General features: G+C 44.9%; 2 protein-coding genes across 4 annotated transcripts in view; both read left to right on the top strand.

The window, feature by feature from the left end:
• The window catches only part of LOC130358162 (uncharacterized), a 164722-nt gene that overhangs the window by 10605 nt on the left and 131904 nt on the right, over positions 1 to 22213 (top strand). The window lies entirely within an intron of this gene.
• LOC130358153 (zinc finger protein 436-like) overlaps positions 1 to 22213 on the top strand; it is a 334942-nt gene that overhangs the window by 278427 nt on the left and 34302 nt on the right. For 2 of the 3 annotated variants that reach the window (XM_056560991.1, XM_056560993.1), the window contains one exon: positions 381 to 1957. The exons of the other annotated variant lie outside the window; for it this stretch is intronic. In XM_056560991.1, coding sequence (XP_056416966.1) covers positions 381 to 1693 — 1313 coding nt within the window. In that variant the 3' untranslated portion in view covers positions 1694 to 1957. Of the gene's footprint in view, positions 1 to 380; positions 1958 to 22213 lie in introns of those variants that run through there. 3 annotated transcript variants of the gene reach the window in all.

The following is a 22213-nucleotide window of genomic DNA, read 5'->3' as shown; positions in this document are numbered from 1 at the left end:
AGCTGATGTAGGCGGGGCCAGTGCTGAGGAGCTGATGTAGGCGGGGCCAGTGCTGAGGAGCTGATGTAGGCGGGGCCAGTGCTGAGGAGCTGATGTGGGCGGGGCCAGTGCTGAGGAGCTGATGTGGGCGGGGCCAGTGCTGAGGAGCTGATGTGGGCGGGGCCAGTGCTGAGGAGCTGATGTGGGCGGGGCCAGTGCTGAGGAGCTGATGTAGGTGGGGCCAGTGCTGAGGAGCTGATGTAGGTGGTGCTTTACTTAGAAGTTAATGTAAGTGGTGCGTATGTTGGGGAGCTGGTATAGACAGTGCCATCCATATTTGTGTTTCCAGTGTAATAAGTAATATTTCAGTAATATTATGTGTCTGCTTTTATTCCAAACAGAAAATCTCAATAAGGACATTGATGGAAACTTTGTATCACTAAATCTTAAAGTCCAAGAAGAAGAAGTCCTGCAGCACTCCCCAGGAAAGGACCTCCTTCCCCTTACTGTACATCCGGGACCTTACAGTACAGATCTATCCTATAATGCCCCTAATCATGGGGAACCTTCTCCTGACCCATCACAGGTTGTTACCACAAGGACAGATCAGAGAGAAGGGAAAAAATTTCATTGTGGTGAATGTAAGAAAGAGTTTACAAAAAATTCAGATCTTATTTCACACAGAAAAAGTCACACAGAATATTCCTGTTCACTATGTGGGAAATGTTTTACAGATACATCAGAACTTCTTGCACATGAGAGAATGCACATAGGAGATCAACTATATATATGTTCAAAATGTGGGGAACGTTTTTCCCAGAAAAAAGATATTCTTAAACATGAGAAAACTCACTCAGTAGCAAGGTCCTATCCATGTCCCGAATGTGGGAAATGTTTTACACATAAACCAAGCCTTGCTATGCATAAGAAAAGTCATGAAAAAAAGATATCACCTTCCTGTTTAGAATGTGGGAAAAGTTTTAAAAATAAATGGTATCTTCGTATACATTATAGAATTCATACAGGAGAGAATCCACATTCCTGTTCTGAGTGTGGGAAATGTTTTACAACTAAAGCAGGCCTTGTTAGACATGAAAGAATTCACACAGGAGAGAAGCCATTTAAATGTTCAGAGTGTGGGAAATGTTTTATAGATCTCTCACACCTTGGCAAACATAAGCCAATTCACACAGGCGACAAGCCGTATTCATGCTCAGAATGTGAAAGATGTTTTTCACATAAATCAGATCTTGTTCAACATCAGAGAATTCATACAGGAGAGAAGCCGTATTCCTGTTCGCAATGTGCTAAAAATTTTACCACTAAAACAAATCTGGTTGTGCATGAAAAAAGCCACACAGGGGAAAAGCCATTTTCATGTTCAGAATGTGGGAAATATTTTGCCCATAAATCGCGTCTTGTTATCCATATGAGAAATCACACAGGGGAGAAGCCTTATTCATGTTCCGAATGTGGAAAATGTTTTAAGTCTAAAACAATTTTAGATGTACATGAGAGAAATCACACGGGAGAGAAGCCATATTCATGTTCAGAATGTGGGAAAGGCTTTCCAACGAAAGGAAATCTTGCTCGACATCAGAGAAAGCACACGGGAGAGAAGCCATATTCATGTTCAGAATGTGAGAAACGCTTTGGTCATAAAGCAGATCTTTTTAGACATCTCAAACTGCACAGAGGAGGGAAGACTACTTGATGTTCTTTTTTTTGTGTCCTGAAAGGACCAAGGAGGTAGCCACAGGAGCGTACAAGATGGAGAAAATAAATGATTGTTTATATCAGTTTGGAAGAAGATTTGAGAGGGCGAGACTCAAGCAAACCAACATTGGAGAAGAAAGTCGGTGAAAACCTATAAAAGATGGCAGTAAAATAAAAACACTGGGATAAAAGCTCCATAGAAATGCCTGTTGTGGTTGTTAAAACATAAATATTAAAGGGGTACTCCTGGATAGGGGATAACATGTCCGATTGCGGGGGGTCCGGCCGCTGGCGGCCGGACCCCCTGCGATCAGACATGTTATCCCCTATCCTTTGGATAAGGGATAACATGTCTGGGAACGTTATTAACGGTTAGACACTGTAAAAATAAAAAAAAATCATACTAACCTTTAGTCCCCCTCAGCTCCCAGTGTGACATCGTCCAGTCCCCTGCTCAACACTCTCTTTCCGTTACAGTCTTGTCATTGCAGTGGCGGCCCGTCACTGACCGAGGCAGGACATTTCTGCGGCCAATGACTGGCTGAGCGGGCCGTCACTGCTGAGACAAGTCAATTTCGAAGTAGGAAGAAGAGCGATGAACAGGAGATTGGATGATGCCACATTGGGCGGCTGAGGGGCACCAAGGTAGGTGAGTATCATTTTTATTTTATTTTTTTAATACAGCGCCTTCAGCCAAATATCAAAAGTTATGTATGCCCAGATAACCCCTTTAACTTTATTATATGTGACTGTACAATCACGGAGATACCATATGCGTATGTGTTTTCAACACTTTCACAAAATTAAACCTTAATTTTTTTTATAGAAAAGGCTTTAATGTTTTTCATAAAACCTTTTGTTAATTACGTTTAATTTCCTTAAATTTTTTCCTAGTCCTTCTAGAGTAGACTTTATATCGTACCAAAGCATTATCACCGATCATTGGAAAACTGACAACCAATATATGATGCGTATAGCCATGACAGGCCGGCTTTGATAGGTCCTCAAGTGTTATGGACGGCCATCGATTGCCAATGATCTTGTTTGTGGGGTACCGATGGGTGACGATTCACAAGTGGTTACAGCATCTTAGGGGTGAAGTGGCCGGAGCCGCTTTTATCTACAATGTAAACCGTGGTGGTGGGAATATCTCGGGATTTGTTTAAGACAAATCGATACTGAAACAGAAACTGTTCTCAAGGGTGGGACTTCCCCAACTGTTCTCAAGGGTGGGACTTCCCCAACTGTTCTCAAGGGTGGGACTTCCGCTGTAAACTGAGCAGAGAGGCATCTACTGTATGTTTACTGTACATTTTCTATGCCATGCGTGGAGAGATTGGCCCACTCAATACCATAATGACGAAGCGAAAACAGAACTTTAGAAATGTAGGCAAATTTATTAAAAAGGAAAATTTGCAATGACAAGTATTCAGACCCTTTGCTATGACCCTTGAAATTTGGTTCTGGGGCCTCCCATCTCTCCTGACCATCTTGGAGATGTTTCTTCACCTTTATTGGAGTCACCAGTGGCAAGATGAGTTGACTCAACACGATTTGGAAAGACACAGCTGACAATACATATTAGAGCATTAAAATTAAGCCATGAGGGGGAAGGAACTGCCTGTAAAGATTGGGTTGTGTGATACCACAAATCTTAAAAAGGGGACAGAAATGTTTCTGCTGCACTGAAAGGACCAAAGAGCTCAGTGGCCTCCATAATTCTTACATGGGAGAAGAAGGAACAACCAGGGCTCTTCCTAGAGCTGCCGTCAATAATAAACTAAGTAATTGGGGGAGAAGGGACTTGGTAAAAAGAGGAGACCGAGAACCAAATGGTCACTGAGCTCCAGAAGGTCAACTATCACTGCAACACTTAACAACCTAGGATTTATGGCAAAGTGGTCTAAAAAGAACCTCTGCAGAGTAACAGACACACAGGAGCCACATGGAGATTACACAACTGTATCTAAAGGACTCAAACTGTGAAAAATAAAATTCTCTGGTCTGATGAAATGTCACAGGGCTTAAAAACAGGCCGGGATTCCTCAGCGCGATCTGTGCGAATAAACTTGCATGAAGCAAGATGCTTAAAATCAAGTAGTCATTTATTTCCAATGCCAGGATAAAACAGACGCGTTTCGGAGCTTGAACGGCTCCTTTCTCAATGTTAAAAATGGCTTGTGTACATTCAATCACAATTACAGGGTATATATAGTGCAACAGATAAATGCCAACTGAATCAATTAAAAATAAATGCCAAAAGTTTAGTCTCAAGGGGCGACACGCCTTCTTTACCGTGAGGACTGTGAATTTATGGAACGGTCTACCTCAGGAACTGGTCACAGCAGGAACAATTAACAGCTTTAAAACAGGGTTAGATACATTCCTGGAACAAAATAAGATTAATGCTTATGAAGAAATATAAAATCTCATCCCTTCCCCAATATCGCGCCACATCCCTACCCCTTAATTCCCTGGTTGAACTTGATGGACATATGTCTTTTTTCGACCGTACTAACTATGTAACTATGTAACTATGAATGGTCCGACGTCATCACCCCCCTCGGGAGGAAACGCACAGTGATTACGTATAGTGTAAACAGTGTCAAATGACACCTGACTGTTTTACAACAACCACAACAATAAAGAGATGCATTACTAGTGTAATAGAATGAATAAGTTATGTTTGGTGTTTGTATCAAATTGGTTCGTATTATGGGGACCGGGTTGGTGAAGATTTGTCTGTTATGATGTATGCACAACAAAACCCGTGCTGACAGTGTCTGGTCTGTGTAGATGAAAACGCACTAATCATGCTGGATAAACTCAGGATCAACCCAGTTCATGCGTGCGCGAAGGTAGATTAAATGGTTATCGTTCACATAAGTTATATAGAGCTGATGCACCCCCAGTGTTTCAGAGCGTAAGTCTCTTTGAATGAATGAACTCGGCTTTACTGGAGTTCGCGCATGCGCGAAAACGGAATAGATAGCTTCCGTGGACATGACGTCATCAGGTTGTTGTGCTCATATTTTTATATGCCGGAAAAGACACGTCAGGTGGATGTTTTGGTTCAGAGTAATAAGGTAAGGCAAGTGATTGTCATATTAATATTGATATTACTACTTTCTACTTGTCATGTTCCGGCCTTCTTCTAGATAGTTGTTAGAACTAGATAAACTCAAAGTTATTGGTACGCATATCTTTTCTGCAGTAAGAATGTACCATATTTGTTCAGATAGATGGGCTCATCCCAGATGTTAAGGTGGATAGATGGACAATGTATTTCTCCAAATAACTGTCCCTTTATAAGAAATGGACAGGAGGTATGAATGGTATAGCACATAATGTGTATGGGTGATGTTGCGCATGCTATATATTCTCTCCGTATTGGTGAATGGAGGGAGGTCGTTTGGATGGCTTTTTAGAGGTCAACTGCTATGATTTATCAAGGTGGTTATCTTCTTATTAAATGTTCTCAATGCCTTCATTCAAACCATATGGGTGGAGAGAATTCATCTTGTAAATCCAATAGGACTCTCGCCTCTTGAGACTTGCAAATCGGTCTTGTGCTGTCAGTGGAATTTGTTCGATTGCTGTTACTATATAGGCTGCAAAGTCACTGTTGAGGACCTCAGTAGCATGACGTGAAATGCTGTGTTTGGTAAACTCATGGACCACATTATGACGATAATTGTTCATTCGTGTTCGAAGTTGTTGCATTGTTCTGCCAATGTACTGGAGTTCGCATTCACATTCCATTAGGTATATCACATAGGTGGATGAACAGTCCAGTGTGGACTTTATCTGAAACATTTCACCAGTAATTTGACTGGTATAGGATGTTGCTCCATGATTGATGTTTCTGCATAGTTTGCAGGTTTTCATCCCGCATCTGAAATATCCGGATGGTTTGTTTTTATTCTTACTCCTGTTACGTTTCAGATCGTTGTCCCCTTTACTCGCAGTTTGAGTATTCTCTTTGAGACGGCTCGGGGCTACGATATTTTTAATGGTTCTAGCTCTCCTGTAAGTGAAATTGGACTTGGCTGGAATTAGTTTACTCAAAATAGTGTCCATGTGTAGAATACCCCAATGTGCTTCTACAATTTTTATTTTATTTTGGAATGTCCTGCTGAAAAATTGGTAATAAAATTGTATTTGTGGTCAAAAGTTGTCCTGTTATCTTCGACAATGCCTTCCTGCGCATGCTCCATTACCTTCTTGTTGATTTTTCTTTTTCTGCTCGGTGCTCGTAGTTTGTTCCAGTGCCCTCTTATATGCTGCCTCCACAATCTTTTTTTGGATAGCCTTTGTCCGTGAGCCTTTTCTTGTCCAGACGAATTTGTCTTTTTCAAGAAAATGCGATGCTAACAGAATGGAGTACTTGGACCTCGAATTGTCCAATGATAACCTGAACACTATCACAGAGACACACTTTAAAAGTGTCGACTGCAACAGTCTGTTAGACTATGGGAGTTGCCACTACCATCAGTGCAAACACAACATCCCTAATGGTCAGTTCCATCGAATAAGGAGGAACTGTACACAAACATCAGATTTTATCTGTCAAAGCAGAAACCTCAAGAAAAGGCTCACAAAGGCTATCCAAAAAAGATTGTGGAGGCAGCATATAAGAGGGCACTGGAACAAACAACGAGCACCGAGCAGAAAAAGAAAATCAACAAGAAGGTAATGGAGCATGCGCAGGAAGGCATTGCCGAAGATAACAGGACGACTTTTGACCACAAATAACATTTTATTACCAATTTTTCAGCAGGACATTCCAAAATCAAAAAATAGTAGAAGCACATTGGGGTATTCTACACATGGACACTATTTTGAGTAAACTAATTCCAGCCAAGTCCAATTTCACTTACAGGAGAGCGAGAACCATTAAAAATATCGTAGCCCCGAGCCGTCTCAAAGAGAATACTCATACTGTGAGTAAAGGGGACAACGATCTGAAACGTAACAGGAGTAAGAATAAAAACAAACCATCCGGATATTTCAGATGCGGCATGAAAACCTGCAAACTATGCAGAAACATCAATCATGGAGCAACATCCTATACCAGTCAAATTACTGGTGAAATGTTTCAGATAAAGTCCACACTGGACTGTTCATCCACCTATGTGATATACCTAATGGAATGTGAATGCGAACTCCAGTACATTGGCAGAACAATGCAACAACTTCGAACACGAATGAACAATTATCGTCATAATGTGGTCCATGAGTTTACCAAACACAGCATTTCACGTCATGCTACTGAGGTCCTCAACAGTGACTTTGCAGCCTATATAGTAACAGCAATCGAACAAATTCCACTGACAGCACAAGACCGATTTGAAAGTCTCGAGGCGAGAGTCCTATTGGATTTACAAGATGAATCCTCTCCATCCATTTGAATGAACACATTGAGAACATTTAATAAGAAGATAACCACCTTGATAAATCATAGCAGTTGACCTCTAAAAAGCCATCCAAACGACCTCCCTCCATTCACCAATACTTGCCTTACCTTATTACTCTGAACCAAAACATCCACCTGATGTGTCTACGGCATTTTCCGGCATATAAAAATATGAGCACAACAACCTGATGCCTGTCATGTCCACGGAAGCTATCTATTCCGTTTTCGCGCATGCGCGAACTCCAGTAAAGCCGAGTTCATTCATTCAAAGAGACTTACGCTCTGAAACACTGCGGGTGCATCAGCTCTATATAACTTATGTGAACGATAACCATTTAATCTACCTTCGCGCACGCATGAACTGGGTTGATCCCGAGTTTATCCAGCATGATTAGTGCGTTTTCATCTACACAGGCCAGACACTGTCAGCACGGGTTTTGTTGTGCATACATCGTAACAGACAAATCTTCACCAACCCGGTCCCCATAATACAAACCAATATGATACAAACACCAAACATGACTTATTCATTCTATTACACTAGTAATGTATCTCTTTATTGTTGTGGTTGTTGTAAAACAGTCAGGTGTCATTTGACACTGTTTACACTATACGTAATCACTGTGCGTTTCCTCCCGAGGGGGGTGATGACGTCAGACCATTCTTAATTGATTCAGTTGGCATTTATCTGTTGCACTATATATACCCTGTAATTGTGATTGAATGTACACAAGCCATTTTTAACATTGAGAAAGGAGCCGTTCAAGGTCCGAAACGCGTCTGTTTTATCCTGGCATTGGAAATAAATGACTACTTGATTTTAAGCATCTTGCTTCATGCAAGTTTATTCGCACAGATCGCGCTGAGGAATCCTGGCCTGTTTTTAAGCCCTGTTACATATCCCCGTTCGGCAGGAGATGATCTGCTGCTGAAAATCAGGTCGGCTGCACCGTGACATCACTGAAGCTTTAATAGGTGGTTGTGTCTGACACACAACTCCGCATGAGAAGCTCTGCTGTCTTGTTTCAGATTTATTTGCCTACTGGTCTGAGGAAACAAAGACTGAGCTTTTGGCCTTTTATAAGTGTCCTGTCTGGAGGAAACTGCCCATCACTTGCCCAATGCCATCCCTACAGTGAGCATGGTGGGGGCAGCATCATGTCTGGAGGAAACCAGGTACTGCCCATCACCTGCCCAATACCATCCCTACAGTGATCATGGTGGGGGCAGCATCATGTCTGGAGGAAACCAGGTACTGCCCATCACCTGACCAATACCATCCCTACAGTGATCATAGTGGGGGCAGCATCATGTCTGGGGGAAACCAGGCACTGCCCATCACCTGCCCAATACCATCCCTACAGTGATCATGGTGGGAGCAGCATCATGTCTGGAGGAAACTGCCCATCACCTGCCCAATACCATCCCTACAGTGATCATGGTGGGGGTAGCATCATGTCTGGAGGAAACCAGGCACTGCCCATCACCTGCCCAATACCATCCCTACAGTGATCATGGAGGGGGCAGCATCATGTCTGGGGAAACCAGGTACTGCCCATCGCCTGACCAATACCATCCCTACAGTGATCATGGTGGGGGCAGCATCATGTCTGGAGCAAACCAGGCACTGCCCATCACCTGCCCAATACCATCCCTACAGTGATCATGGTGGGGCAGCATCATGTCTGGGGGAAACCAGGCACTGTCCATTAGTGTTGAGCGGCATAGGCCATATTCGAATTCGCGAATATATGGACGAATATTCGTCATATTCGCGAATATTCGCATATTGGTAATATTCTCGTTTTATTTTCGTATATGCGAATATTCGCGTGTGCGAAAATTAACATATGCGAAAATTTGCATATACAAAATTAACATAAGCGAAATTCGCATATGCGAAAATTAGCATATGCGAATTTTCGCATATGCGGATATTCGCACACCAGTTTCACACAGTAGTATTAGAGCCTTCTTACACCACATAAGCTGGAAGCAGAGAGGGATGATCACTGTGATGTGTACTGTGAAAAAAAAAAAAAAAATTACGAATATTCGTAATTATGAATATATAGCGCGAATATGCGATATTCGCGAAAAATATTCGAATTGCGAATATTCGCGAGCAACACTACTGTCCATCACCTGCCTAATACCATCCCTACAGTGATCATGGTGGGGGCAACATCATGTCTGGAGGAAACCAGGCACTGCCCATTACCTGCCCAATACCATCCCTACAGTGATCATGATGGGGGCAGCATCATGTCTGGGGGAAACCAGGTATTGCCCATCACCTGCCCAATAACATCTTTACAGTAAGGGCAGCATCATGTCTGGAGGAAACCAGGCACTGCCCATCACCCGCCCAATACCATCCCTACAGTGATTATGATGGGGGCAGCATCATGTCTGGAGAAAACCAGGTACTGCCCATCACCTGCCCAATACCATCCATACAGTGATCATGGTGGGGGCAGCATCATGTCTGGGGGAAACCAGGCACTGCCCATCACCTGCCCAATACCATCCCTACAGTGATCATGGTGGGGGCAGCATCATGTCTGGAGGAAAATAGGCACTGCCCATCTCCTGCCCAATACCATCCCTACAGTGATTATGATGGGGGCAGCATCATGTCTGGAGGAAACCAGGCACTGCCCAATACCATTCCTACAGTGATCATGATGGGGGCAGCATCATGTCTGGGGGAAACCAGGTACTGCCCATCACCTGCCCAATAACATCTCTACAGTAAGGGCAGCATCATGTGTGGAGGAAACCAGGCACTGCCCATCACCTGCCCAATACCATCCCTACAGTGATCATGGTGGGGGCAGCATCATGTCTGGAGGAAACCAGGCACTGCCCATCACCTGCCCAATACCATCCCTACAGTGATCATGGTGGGGGCAGCATCATGTCTGGAGGAAACCAGGCACTGCCCATCACCTGACCAATACCATCCCTACAGTGATCATGGTGGGGGCAGCATCATGTATGGGGGAAACCAGGCACTGCCCATCACCTGCCCAATACCATCCCTACAGTGATCATGGTGGGGGCAGCATCATGTCTGGAGGAAACCAGGTACTGCCCATCACCTGCCCAATACCATCCCTACAGTGATCATGGTGGGGGCAGCATCATGTCTGGAGGAAACCAGGCACTGCCCATCACCTGCCCAATACCATCCCTACTGTGACCATGGTGAGGGCAGCATTGTGTCTGGGGGAAACCAGGTACTGCCCATCACCTGCCCAATACCATCCCTACAGTGATCATGGCGGGGGCAGCATCATGTCTGGGGAAACCAGGTACTGCCCATCACCTGACCAATACCATCCCTACAGTGATCATGGTGGGGGCAGCATCATATCTGGAGGAAACCAGGCACTGCCCATCACCTGCCCAATACCATCCCTACAGTGATCATGGTGGGGGCAGCATCATGTCTGGAGGAAAATAGGCACTGCCCATCTCCTGCCCAATACCATCCCTACAGTGATTATGATGGGGGCAGCATCATGTCTGGAGGAAACCAGGCACTGCCCAATACCATTCCTACAGTGATCATGATGGGGGCAGCATCATGTCTGGGGGAAACCAGGTACTGCCCATCACCTGCCCAATAACATCTCTACAGTAAGGGCAGCATCATGTGTGGAGGAAACCAGGCACTGCCCATCACCTGCCCAATACCATCCCTACAGTGATCATGGTGGGGGCAGCATCATGTCTGGAGGAAACCAGGCACTGCCCATCACCTGCCCAATACCATCCCTACAGTGATCATGGTGGGGGCAGCATCATGTCTGGAGGAAACCAGGCACTGCCCATCACCTGACCAATACCATCCCTACAGTGATCATGGTGGGGGCAGCATCATGTATTGGGGAAACCAGGCACTGCCCATCACCTGCCCAATACCATCCCTACAGTGATCATGGTGGGGGCAGCATCATGTCTGGAGGAAACCAGGCACTGCCCATCACCTGCCCAATACCATCCCTACTGTGACCATGGTGGGGGCAGCATTGTGTCTGGGGGAAACCAGGTACTGCCCATCACCTGCCCAATACCATCCCTACAGTGATCATGGCGGGGGCAGCATCATGTCTGGGGAAACCAGGTACTGCCCATCACCTGACCAATACCATCCCTACAGTGATCATGGTGGGGGCAGCATCATATCTGGAGGAAACCAGGCACTGCCCATCACCTGCCCAATACCATCCCTACAGTGATCATGGTGGGGGCAGCATCATGTCTGGAGGAAAATAGGCACTGCCCATCTCCTGCCCAATACCATCCCTACAGTGATTATGGTGGGGGCAGCATCAGGTCTGGAGAAAACCAGGTACTGTCCATCGCCTGCCCAATACCATCCCTACAGTGATCATGGTGGGGGCAGCATCATGTCTGGGGAAACCAGGTACTGCCCATCACCTGACCAATACCATCCCTATAGTGATTATGGTGGGGGCAGCATCATGTCTGGAGGAAACCAGGCACTGTCCATCACCTGCCCAATACCATTCCTACAGTGATCATGGTGGGGGCAGCATCATGTCTGGAGGAAAATAGGCACTGCCCATCTCCTGCCCAATACCATCCCTACAGTGATTATGGTGGGGGCAGCATCATGTCTGGAGAAAACCAGGTACTGTCCATCGCCTGCCCAATACCATCCCTACAGTGATCATGATGGGGGCAGCATCATGTCTGGGGGAAACCAGGTACTGCCCATCACCTGCCCAATAACATCTCTACAGTAAGGGCAGCATCATGTCTGGAGGAATCCAGGCACTGCCCATCACCTGCCAAATACCATCCCTACAGTGATCATGGTGGGGGCAGCATCATGTCTGGAGGAAACCAGGCACTGCCCATTACCAGCCCAATACCATCCCTACAGTGGTCATGGTGGGGGCAGCATCATGTCTGGGGGAAACCAAGCACTGCCCATCACCTGCCCAATACCATCCCTACAGTGATCATGGTGGGGGCAGCATCATGTCTGGGGGAAACCAGGTACTGCCCATCATCTGCCCAATACCATCCCTACAGTGATCATGGTGGGGGCAGCATCATGTCTGGGGGAAACAGGGCTCTGCCCGTCACTTGCCCAATACCATCACTACAGTGATCATGGTGTGGGCAGCATCATGTCTGGGGGAAACCAGGTACTGCCCATCACCTGCCCAATACCATCCCTACAGTGATCATGGTGGGGGCAGCATCATGTATGGTGGAAACCAGGCACTGCCCATCACCTGCCCAATACCATCCCTACAGTGATCATGGTGGGAACAGCATCATATCTGGAGGAAACCAGGTACTGCCCATCACCTGCCCAATACCATCCCTACAGTGATCATTGAAGGGGCTGCATCATGCACCAATCACAACCGAACTCCTTTTAGAAGTGGAATGGCCTGCCCTTGGACACTGAGAGCAGTAAACTAAGACTTAGCGCTCTTGCAGTTTTCTACGCCAGCATAACCAGTTTGTTCTCAGACTCTCAGAATTCATATTAATACATAATAACTTAGTTGGTCACTGTAGTTCTTCCTGGAATGAGAAGAACGAGCCGGGAGAAGCGCGCACTATCGCTCTTCACTCCCCAGCTTGTAGTGATCTTTGTTTCGCTGCTCCATTATAAGCCTGATCCCAGCACTGAGGCCAAGGCCGATCAAAACTTTAAAAAAAAGTCCCTGTAACATGTCACAAGTTTTTCTAAGTGACTGTGCCCACCAAAAATTTTTAGGAACCAACTACTAACAAGAGATTTTAATAGTTAACATGTATTCACTAAAATCTTTTCTTTTGATGAGTACGTAGGCAGCGCAGGAACAATAGGGTTAAGAAACAAATATAATTAACCAATAAATAAAAGTCTTTCCCAATTAGGGATCACTGATAAAAACCGGAGAGACGCAGCCAAACATTGTGTTGTATGCTGGGGGGGGGGGATCGGGGGTGCTGCCTACAGACTCATGGAAAGCAAACATTTGGTGCTTAAGCTTTCCATATTGTTCTACGGCAGCCCAGAAACAATGGGAAATAAATACCATGACCACACAGAAGAGGCCTCTTTATTTGTGATAACATCCAGTCTGGATCAAATCTATCATGGAGCCACGTGGTCAACTCTAACTACAATTGTGAAGCTTTACAGAGAAACTTGGCCCAATTCTGTCCTAAGATAAGACTTATGGCTGACCCTAAGATAAGACTTATGGCTGACCCCAAGATAAGACTTATGGCTGACCCCAAGATAAGACTTATGGCTGACCCTAAGATAAGACTTATGGCTGACCCTAAGATAAGACTTATGGCTGACCCTAAGATAAGACTTATGGCTGACCCTAAGATAAGACTTATGGCTGACCCTAAGATAAGACTTATGGCTGACCCTAAGATAAGACCTATGGCTGACCCTAAGATAAGACTTATGGCTGACCCTAAGATAAGACTTATGGCTGACCCTAAGATAAGACTTATGGCTGACCCTAAGATAAGACTTATGGCTGACCCGAAGATATGACTTATGACGAACCCTAAGATAAGACTTATGGCTGACCCTAAGATAAGACTTATGGCTGACCCTAAGATAAGACTTATGGCTGACCCTAAGATAATACTTATGGCTGACCCTAAGATAAGACTTATGGCTGACCCCATGATAAGACTTATGGCTGACCCTAAGATAAGACTTATGGCTGACCCTAACATAAGACTTATGGCTGACCCTAAGATAAGACTTATGGCTGACCCTAAGATAAGTCTTATGGTTGACCCTAAGATAAGACTTATGGCTGACCCTAAGTTAAGACCTATGGCTGACCCGAAGATATGACTTATGACGAACCCTAAGATAAGACTTATGGCTGACCCTAAGATAGGACTTATGGCTGACCCTAAGATAAGACTTATAGCTGACCCTAAGATAAGACCTATAGCTGACCCTAAGATAATACTTATGACTGACCCTAAGATAAGACTTATGGCTGACCCTAAGATAGGACTTATGGCTGACCCTAAGATAAGACTTATGGCTGACCCTAAGATAAGACCTATAGCTGACCCTAAGATAATACTTATGACTGACCCTAAGATAAGACCTATGGCTGACCCTAAGATAAGACTTATGACTGACCCTAAGATAAGACTTATGGCTGACCCCAAGATAAGACTTATGGCTGACAGCAAGATAAGACTTATGGCTGACCCTAAGATAAGACTTATGGCTGACCCCATGATAAGACTTATGGCTGACCCTAAGATAAGACTTATGGCTGACCCATATAGTTCTATAGAGAGAGGACTGATGAAATGTATAATAAATGATGTCTCTATAATTATATAATTGTCACCACTCGGGGGCGCTATTGGTCCATATATAAATAGTTCTATAGAGAGGATTGATGAAATGTATAATAAATGATGTCTCTATAATTATATAATTGTCACCACTCGGGGGCGCTATTGGTCATATATAAATAGTTCTATAGAGAGCGGATTGATGAAATGTATAATAAATGATGTCTGTATAATTATATAATTGTCACCACTCGGGGGCGCTATTGGTCCATATATAAATAGTTCTATAGAGAGGATTGATGAAATGTATAATAAATGATGTCTCTATAATTATATAATTGTCACCACTCGGGGGCGCTATTGGTCCATATATAAATAGTTCTATAGAGAGGATTGATGAAATGTATAATAAATGATGTCTCTATAATTATATAATTGTCACCACTCGGGGGCGCTATTGGATCATATATAAATAGTTCTATAGAGAGGATTGATGAAATGTATAATAAATGATGTCTCTATAATTATATAATTGTCACCACTCGGGGGCGCTATTGGATCATATATAAATAGTTCTATAGAGAGGATTGATGAAATGTATAATAAATGATGTCTGTATAATTATATAATTGTCACCACTCGGGGGCGCTATTGGTCCATATATAAATAGTTCTATAGAGAGGATTGAGGAAATGTATAATAAATGATGTCTGTATAATTATATAATTGTCACCACTCGGGGGCGCTATTGGGTCATATATAAATAGTTCTATAGAGAGAGGATTGATGAAATATATAATAAATGATGTCTCCTATAATTATATAATTGTCACCACTCGGGGGCGCTATTGGTCCATATATAAATAGTTCTATAGAGAGGATTGATGAAATGTATAATAAATGATGTCTCCTATAATTATATAATTGTCACCACTCGGGGGCGCTATTGGTCCATATATAAATAGTTCTATAGAGAGGATTGATGAAATGTATAATAAATGATGTCTCTATAATTATATAATTGTCACCACTCGGGGGCGCTATTGGATCATATATAAATAGTTCTATAGAGAGAGGATTGATGAAATGTATAATGAATGATGTCTCTATAATTATATAATTGTCACCACTCGGGGGCGCTATTGGTCCATATATAAATAGTTCTATAGAGAGAGGATTGATGAAATGTATAATGAATGATGTCTCTATAATTATATAATTGTCACCACTCGGGGGCGCTATTGGGTCATATATAAATAGTTCTATAGAGAGGACTGATGAAATGTATAATAAATGATGTCTCTATAATTATATAATTGTCACCACTCGGGGGCGCTATTGGTCCATATATAAATAGTTCTATAGAGAGGATTGATGAAATGTATAATAAATGATGTCTCTATAATTATATAATTGTCACCACTCGGGGGCGCTATTGGTCATATATAAATAGTTCTATAGAGAGGATTGATGAAATGTATAATAAATGATGTCTGTATAATTATATAATTGTCACCACTCGGGGGCGCTATTGTTCCATATATAAATAGATCTATAGAGAGGATTGATGAAATGTATAATAAATGATGTCTCTATAATTATATAATTGTCACCACTCGGGGGCGCTATTGGTCATATATAAATAGTTCTATAGAGCGGATTGATGAAATGTATAATAAATGATGTCTCTATAATTATATAATTGTCACCACTCGGGGGCGCTATTGGGTCATATATAAATAGATCTATAGAGAGGATTGATGAAATGTATAATAAATGATGTCTCTATAATTATATAATTGTCACCACTCGGGGGCGCTATTGGATCATATATAAATAGTTCTATAGAGATGATTGATGAAATGTATAATAAATGATGTCTCTATAATTATATAATTGTCACCACTCGGGGGCGCTATTGGTCCATATATAAATAGTTCTATAGAGAGAGGATTGATGAAATGTATAATAAATGATGTTTCTATAATTATATAATTGTCACCACTCGGGGGCGCTATTGGGTCATATATAAATAGTTCTATAGAGAGGATTGATGAAATGTATAATAAATGATGTCTCTATAATTATATAATTGTCACCACTCGGGGGCGCTATTGGTCCATATATAAATAGTTCTATAGAGAGGATTGATGAAATGTATAATAAATGATGTCTCTATAATTATATAATTGTCACCACTCGGGGGCGCTATTGGTCCATATATAAATAGTTCTATAGAGAGAGGATTGATGAAATGTATAATAAATGATGTCTCTATAATTATATAATTGTCACCACTCGGGGGCGCTATTGGTCATATATAAATAGTTCTATAGAGAGGATTGATGAAATGTATAATAAATGATGTCTCCTATAATTATATAATTGTCACCACTCGGGGGCGCTATTGGGTCATATATAAATAGTTCTATAGAGAGGATTGATGAAATGTATAATAAATGATGTCTGTATAATTATATAATTGTCACCACTCGGGGCGCTATTGGTCCATATATAAATAGTTCTATAGAGAGGATTGATGAAATGTATAATAAATGATGTCTGTATAATTATATAATTGTCACCACTCGGGGGCGCTATTGTGTCATATATAAATAGTTCTATAGAGAGGATTGATGAAATGTATAATAATTGATGTCTCCTATAATTATATAATTGTCACCACTCGGGGGCGCTATTGGATCATATATAAATAGTTCTATAGAGAGGATTGATGAAATGTATAATAAATGATGTCTGTATAATTATATAATTGTCACCACTCGGGGGCGCTATTGGGTCATATATAAATAGTTCTATAGAGAGGATTGATGAAATGTATAATAAATGATGTCTCTATAATTATATAATTGTCACCCACTCGGGGGCGCTATTATCTTTGCCTGGTGCCGATACTGTAGACACCGGGCCCTTCTGCTTTGTGTTTCCTGTCCCCGTTTCACCTACCACCCCAAGTATTACCTTCAGTTTTGGCCCGCCGCTCTCTGGCTGCAGCGCAGGACGGGTTTGGTTACCCGCTCGGCTGCAGTGGCGGCGGCGCTCTCGCCGGTGCGGCTCTCCGGGTCATGTGCTTCTCGGAAGCGCACGTCTCGCTGAGGGCGCGGGTGGTCTGCGCCAGCTCGTGCGCCTTAATATATATAACTGCTGTAGGACTCCGGCTACTGTCCCGAGTTCTACATATCTCCACTTCTTCCGCCCTGCTGCTGTGGGGCGGAGCTTACATAACAGTACCTGTCTTTGCAAATATACAGGATTATATATATATATAGTGTGTAAAATACAAGATTATATATATATAGTAAGTAAAATACATCTCTACAAATTCACAAGTACGCCAATTAACAAGGTCCTGTTGTCCCCCCTTTTTTATCTTTACAGCCCCGTGTTCTAGGCTATACTCTAAATCGCTGTCCGCTATGTCCTGTGCGTAATGTGCATATTCCTCTGGATGGGGCATCACCCCCCAGTTTTAGAGGCGGAGGTCCCTTCCTCTGACTTGCTAAATCAGTTAACAAAATCAATGCACTCGGCCATTGCGTCTGCTATGTCAGCAGTCAATGCTAATATATCCCGCTCTGTCTCCCTGGCGCTGGCTGCACCTCGCCAGCAGGAGGCCGGCGGTGATTTCAGTTCCGCCTTCTGTGCCCCATGTTTCGGCTCAGGCGTCCAGCCTTTTAAGACCCGGTAAGTCTAGCCAGAAAAGACGACATTGTCTAGACGTAATTACCAGTCCCACTGACTTGTCAGCTGAGGGAGAAGGTGGTAGACACCTTAAGACCTCAGTGCCGCCTGAGGAAAATGATGTTGCGGACGTCAGACCCCCAGCCCACGGGGATTACATCAGTGGTCGGGCTTCTCGTATTTCCAAACGAGTTAAACCTAACTCTTTTGTAGAGTTATCAGAAGACGATATTCTGAACGTGACGTCAGAACATCAGGGCACGGATTGGAGTGAGGATGGGGAGAGCCTAGAGGAGGAGGCGGGCCCTTCCTCTGCCCCTGTTCCCAAGGCGGAATCCTCTGGGACCCCGGTAGAAACATTGGGTGTCCCCTTTTTTAACCTGGATGACATTACTCATCCTAGATCCGGGGAGTGGACACCTTCTCCCCAAGTTTCTAAGTACATCAAAACTTGGCTACGCAGATCGCTGGATCGTGCTAACCGCAGCAAATTGAGGGCGGAATGCCCGAGGCCATCTATTGGCAGTAGCGTTGCGAAGACGCCCGATCTGGACCCCATCCCTGGTCAGATATCTCCTAAAGTCGGGGAAGAACCCCAAGAAGGGGATTGATAAGTCCTTCAAGGGGGTGCAAGATAAACTCCTGGACATTCTGGGTCCATTGACAAAAAATCTGGACATGTCCGAACAGGCGGTGGTTTCTGGCGCCCCTGTGGACGCGGAGACCCTGAGGGGGTGGGCGTTGCGGGCAATCTGTCTCCTCGGCAACGCCAACACGGCCATGTCGGCGGAACGCCGCAGAACTATCTTGATGCGCTTGGACCCTCAGTTGACCCACTTGGCCTCTGACAAGCCGGGTCCGAGTGCAGAAGGCTTGCTTTTTGGCGACTCATTTATTAAAAACATAAATAAATTTGTCGGGCTGTTCTCCAGCCTCGACAAGGCCCAGTCCTCTCTTAAAAAGTCCTCTCAGGGGAAGGTTTTCAACAGGGCTGGAAGGGGTAGGGGTCGCCCTTCCAGCCGCGGTTCGTATTACCGACCCTATAATAGGGGAGCTGTCCATTTCATGCCAGACAGACAGCACTATACACCAGCTCCACCTGTACAGCCGGTCACCCCGTTCTTCCCGACCAGAGGTCGTCCATGGAGGGCTCGAGGTTCAGCACGTGGTTTTCCCAGGGCCAGAGGCACAGGTGAGATTTTCTAACCCGCTACTACCGGACATACCGGTAGGGGGCCGTCTAATGTATTTTTCCCACGCTTGGTCCCGGATCACTTCAGACCCGTGGGTGCTACAGGTGGTGTCGGGTTACTGCATAGAATTCACATACAATCCTGTACAGACCCATTGGCCAAGGGCCATTCAATTTACGGACGCGGACAGGGATCTGGTCCGTGCGGAACTGACGGAGCTAAACCAAAGCGTGCCATCAGAGAGGTGCCTTGGAACACCCCGGGTTTTGTCAGCAACGTCTTCTTGGTCAAAAAGAGACGGCGGACACCGGCCTGTGATAAACTTGCGCTATCTCAACGAGTGCGTTGTTTACCGCCATTTCAAAATGGAGGGTATACACCTTCTCAGGGACCTGCTGCAACCGGGCGATTGGCTAGCAAAGGTAGATCTGAAGGATGCGTACCTTACTGTGCCGATCCATCCCTCGTGCAGTCGGTACCTGCAGTTTTGTGGGGAAGGTCGCAAATGGGAGTTCACATGTCTCCCGTTTGGCCTCTCCTCGGCTCCGTGGTGTTTCACCAAGCTGTTGAGACTGGCCATGGCGGTGCTCCGAAGTCGAGGTGTTCAGTTAATCGTCTACCTCAACGACTTTTTGATCATGGCTCCTACAAGCGTGCTGGCCAGGCGGCACGTCCAGTGGACGATATCGGTTCTTATGGAGTTAGGTTTTTTGATCAACGGGAAGAAGTCGGTGTTGTCACCGGCGAGGAGCATGGAGTTTTTGGGCTTTCTGGTGAATACTCAGTCCACCACTCTGAGTCTTCCGGTCAAGAAGTTGGCCACGATACGCAAAGAAACTTGGAGTCTCCTCCGCAGGACGGTGGTGTCCTTGAAAACCATCGCACGGATCGTCGGATTACTGTCGGCATCCGTCCAGGCGATTTTTCCGGCGCCATTGCATTACCAGGCGCTGCAACGTCTGAAGATCAGACATTTGCAAGGGGGCCTGTCTTACTCGGACGAGGTTCCGCTGTCTCTGGAAGCCAGGGAGGAACTCCTTTGGTGGCTTCAACACGTCCAGGATTGGAATGGAAAGACCATTTTCAATTCCAAACCGGACCTAGTAATGGAGTCGGACGCCAGTCTCTCCGGCTGGGGCGCTCGTTGCGGGACATCCTCCACGGGAGGCAAGTGGTCAAGGGCGGAGACACAGTTGCATATCAACTGCTTGGAACTCCTAGCGGGATCATTCGCTAGTTTTGCAGCCCACAGGTCCGATTGTTGCATTCTGTTGCGTATGGACAACGTAGCGGCGGTGCAGTATATCAATCGGCTGGGCAGAACGAAGTCGAAAATCCTCGCGGATTTGGCGGCGGAGTTCTGGGACTTCTGTCTTTAACGGAACATTGTGTTGAAGGCGGAGTACCTACCAGGGATTTCCAACTCCACTGCGGATTGGAATTCCAGATACCTCAGGGAATCCAGCGATTGAACGCTGGATCCGGCTGTGTTCCAGTCGATACAGTCGTTGTGGGGGCCGTTGGCCGTGGATTTGTTTGCCTCTCAGCTCAATCGCCAATTGGAGGTGTTTTTCAGTTGGCGTCCGGACCCGGAGGCCGCAGCTACGGACGCGTTTCTTCAGCATTGGCCTCAGGACATACTTTATGCCTTTCCGCCATTTGCGATGATCCCAAGAGTAGTGTGGCAGACAGAGAATCAGAAGGCGACTTTGGTGTTGATCACCCCTTGGTGGCCGACCCAATCGTGGTTTCCACAGATTCTGGGTTTGGCCATGGACATACCAAGACTCTGTCCGAGTCTCCCTTCGTTGTTGAGGGGTCCGAAAGGAGAATCGCACCCTTTGATTCTTCTCGCTCAGTTGCCACTGCTAGCGTGGCTGATTTCGGGTCATCGTCACTTGGGGGACGTATTTCCCAAACGGTTAGCAACCTCATTAACGAGGCATGGGCACCGGGTACCAGATCAGCTTATCGATCTGCCTGGGGACTTTGGCTGCGTTGGTGCGCACGACGGGATTTGGATCCCGTTTGCGCCCCTCTAGCTGAGGTCATAAATTTTTTATCGGACTCCTTTGAAACGGGTAAGGCCTATCGCACAATCAATGTGTATAGGTCGGCCATTTCTGCACACCATTCCTTGGTGGATGGATTGCTGATCGGACAGCATCCCGTTATTTGTCGCCTCATGAGGGGGATTCGGTTCAGGAGACCGCCTTCCTCTCGTTATCAGACTACTTGGGACGTTTCTCTCGTTATACGGATGTTCGAGGGGTGGGACGACAATGATGATCTATCATTGAAACACCTCTCTTTCAAACTGACCATGTTGCTATGTCTTGTTTCGATAAAACGTATATCTGACGTGCGCGCCTTAGACGTGCCTCGGAGACAATTTGTCCCGGATGGAGTTCGGTTTTCTGTCTGCCGTCGGATGAAGACCAATCTGCGTTCGGTTTTTTATCCATTTTTTTCCATCCCACCCAAAGTTGTGTGTGGTGCGTTGCCTCCGGTCTTATGAGAATCGGACCGTAACGTTTCGTGCTGTGCGCGATTCGCAACTTTTGATTTTGTTTTGTTCGCCGCACTTGCCTGTTTCGTCTCCTATGTTAGCACGTTGGGTGAAACAGACGATGGCGTTGGCGGGGATCGATGTGTCCGTTTTTCTCGCCCACTCCACTAGGAGTGCTATGGCGACCAAGACTTTTCAGTCTGGAGGTTCGCTTACTGAAATTCTGAAGGCGGCCGATTGGTCCTCTGAGGATGTCTTTAGGACATTCTACTTTGGACCTACTCAGCATGTGTCAATGTCAGTGTTGTGATTGTATTATTAAGTTGTTTATTGTCAGTGCTTTGAACATGCATCTGATACGAGACTCCTGTC

The sequence above is a fragment of the Hyla sarda genome, chromosome 2, assembly GCF_029499605.1.
Source record: "Hyla sarda isolate aHylSar1 chromosome 2, aHylSar1.hap1, whole genome shotgun sequence".
Lineage (NCBI taxonomy): Eukaryota > Metazoa > Chordata > Amphibia > Anura > Hylidae > Hyla > Hyla sarda.
Note: the sequence above shows the minus strand (reverse complement) of the source record. Positions and strands in the feature narration are given on the sequence as shown.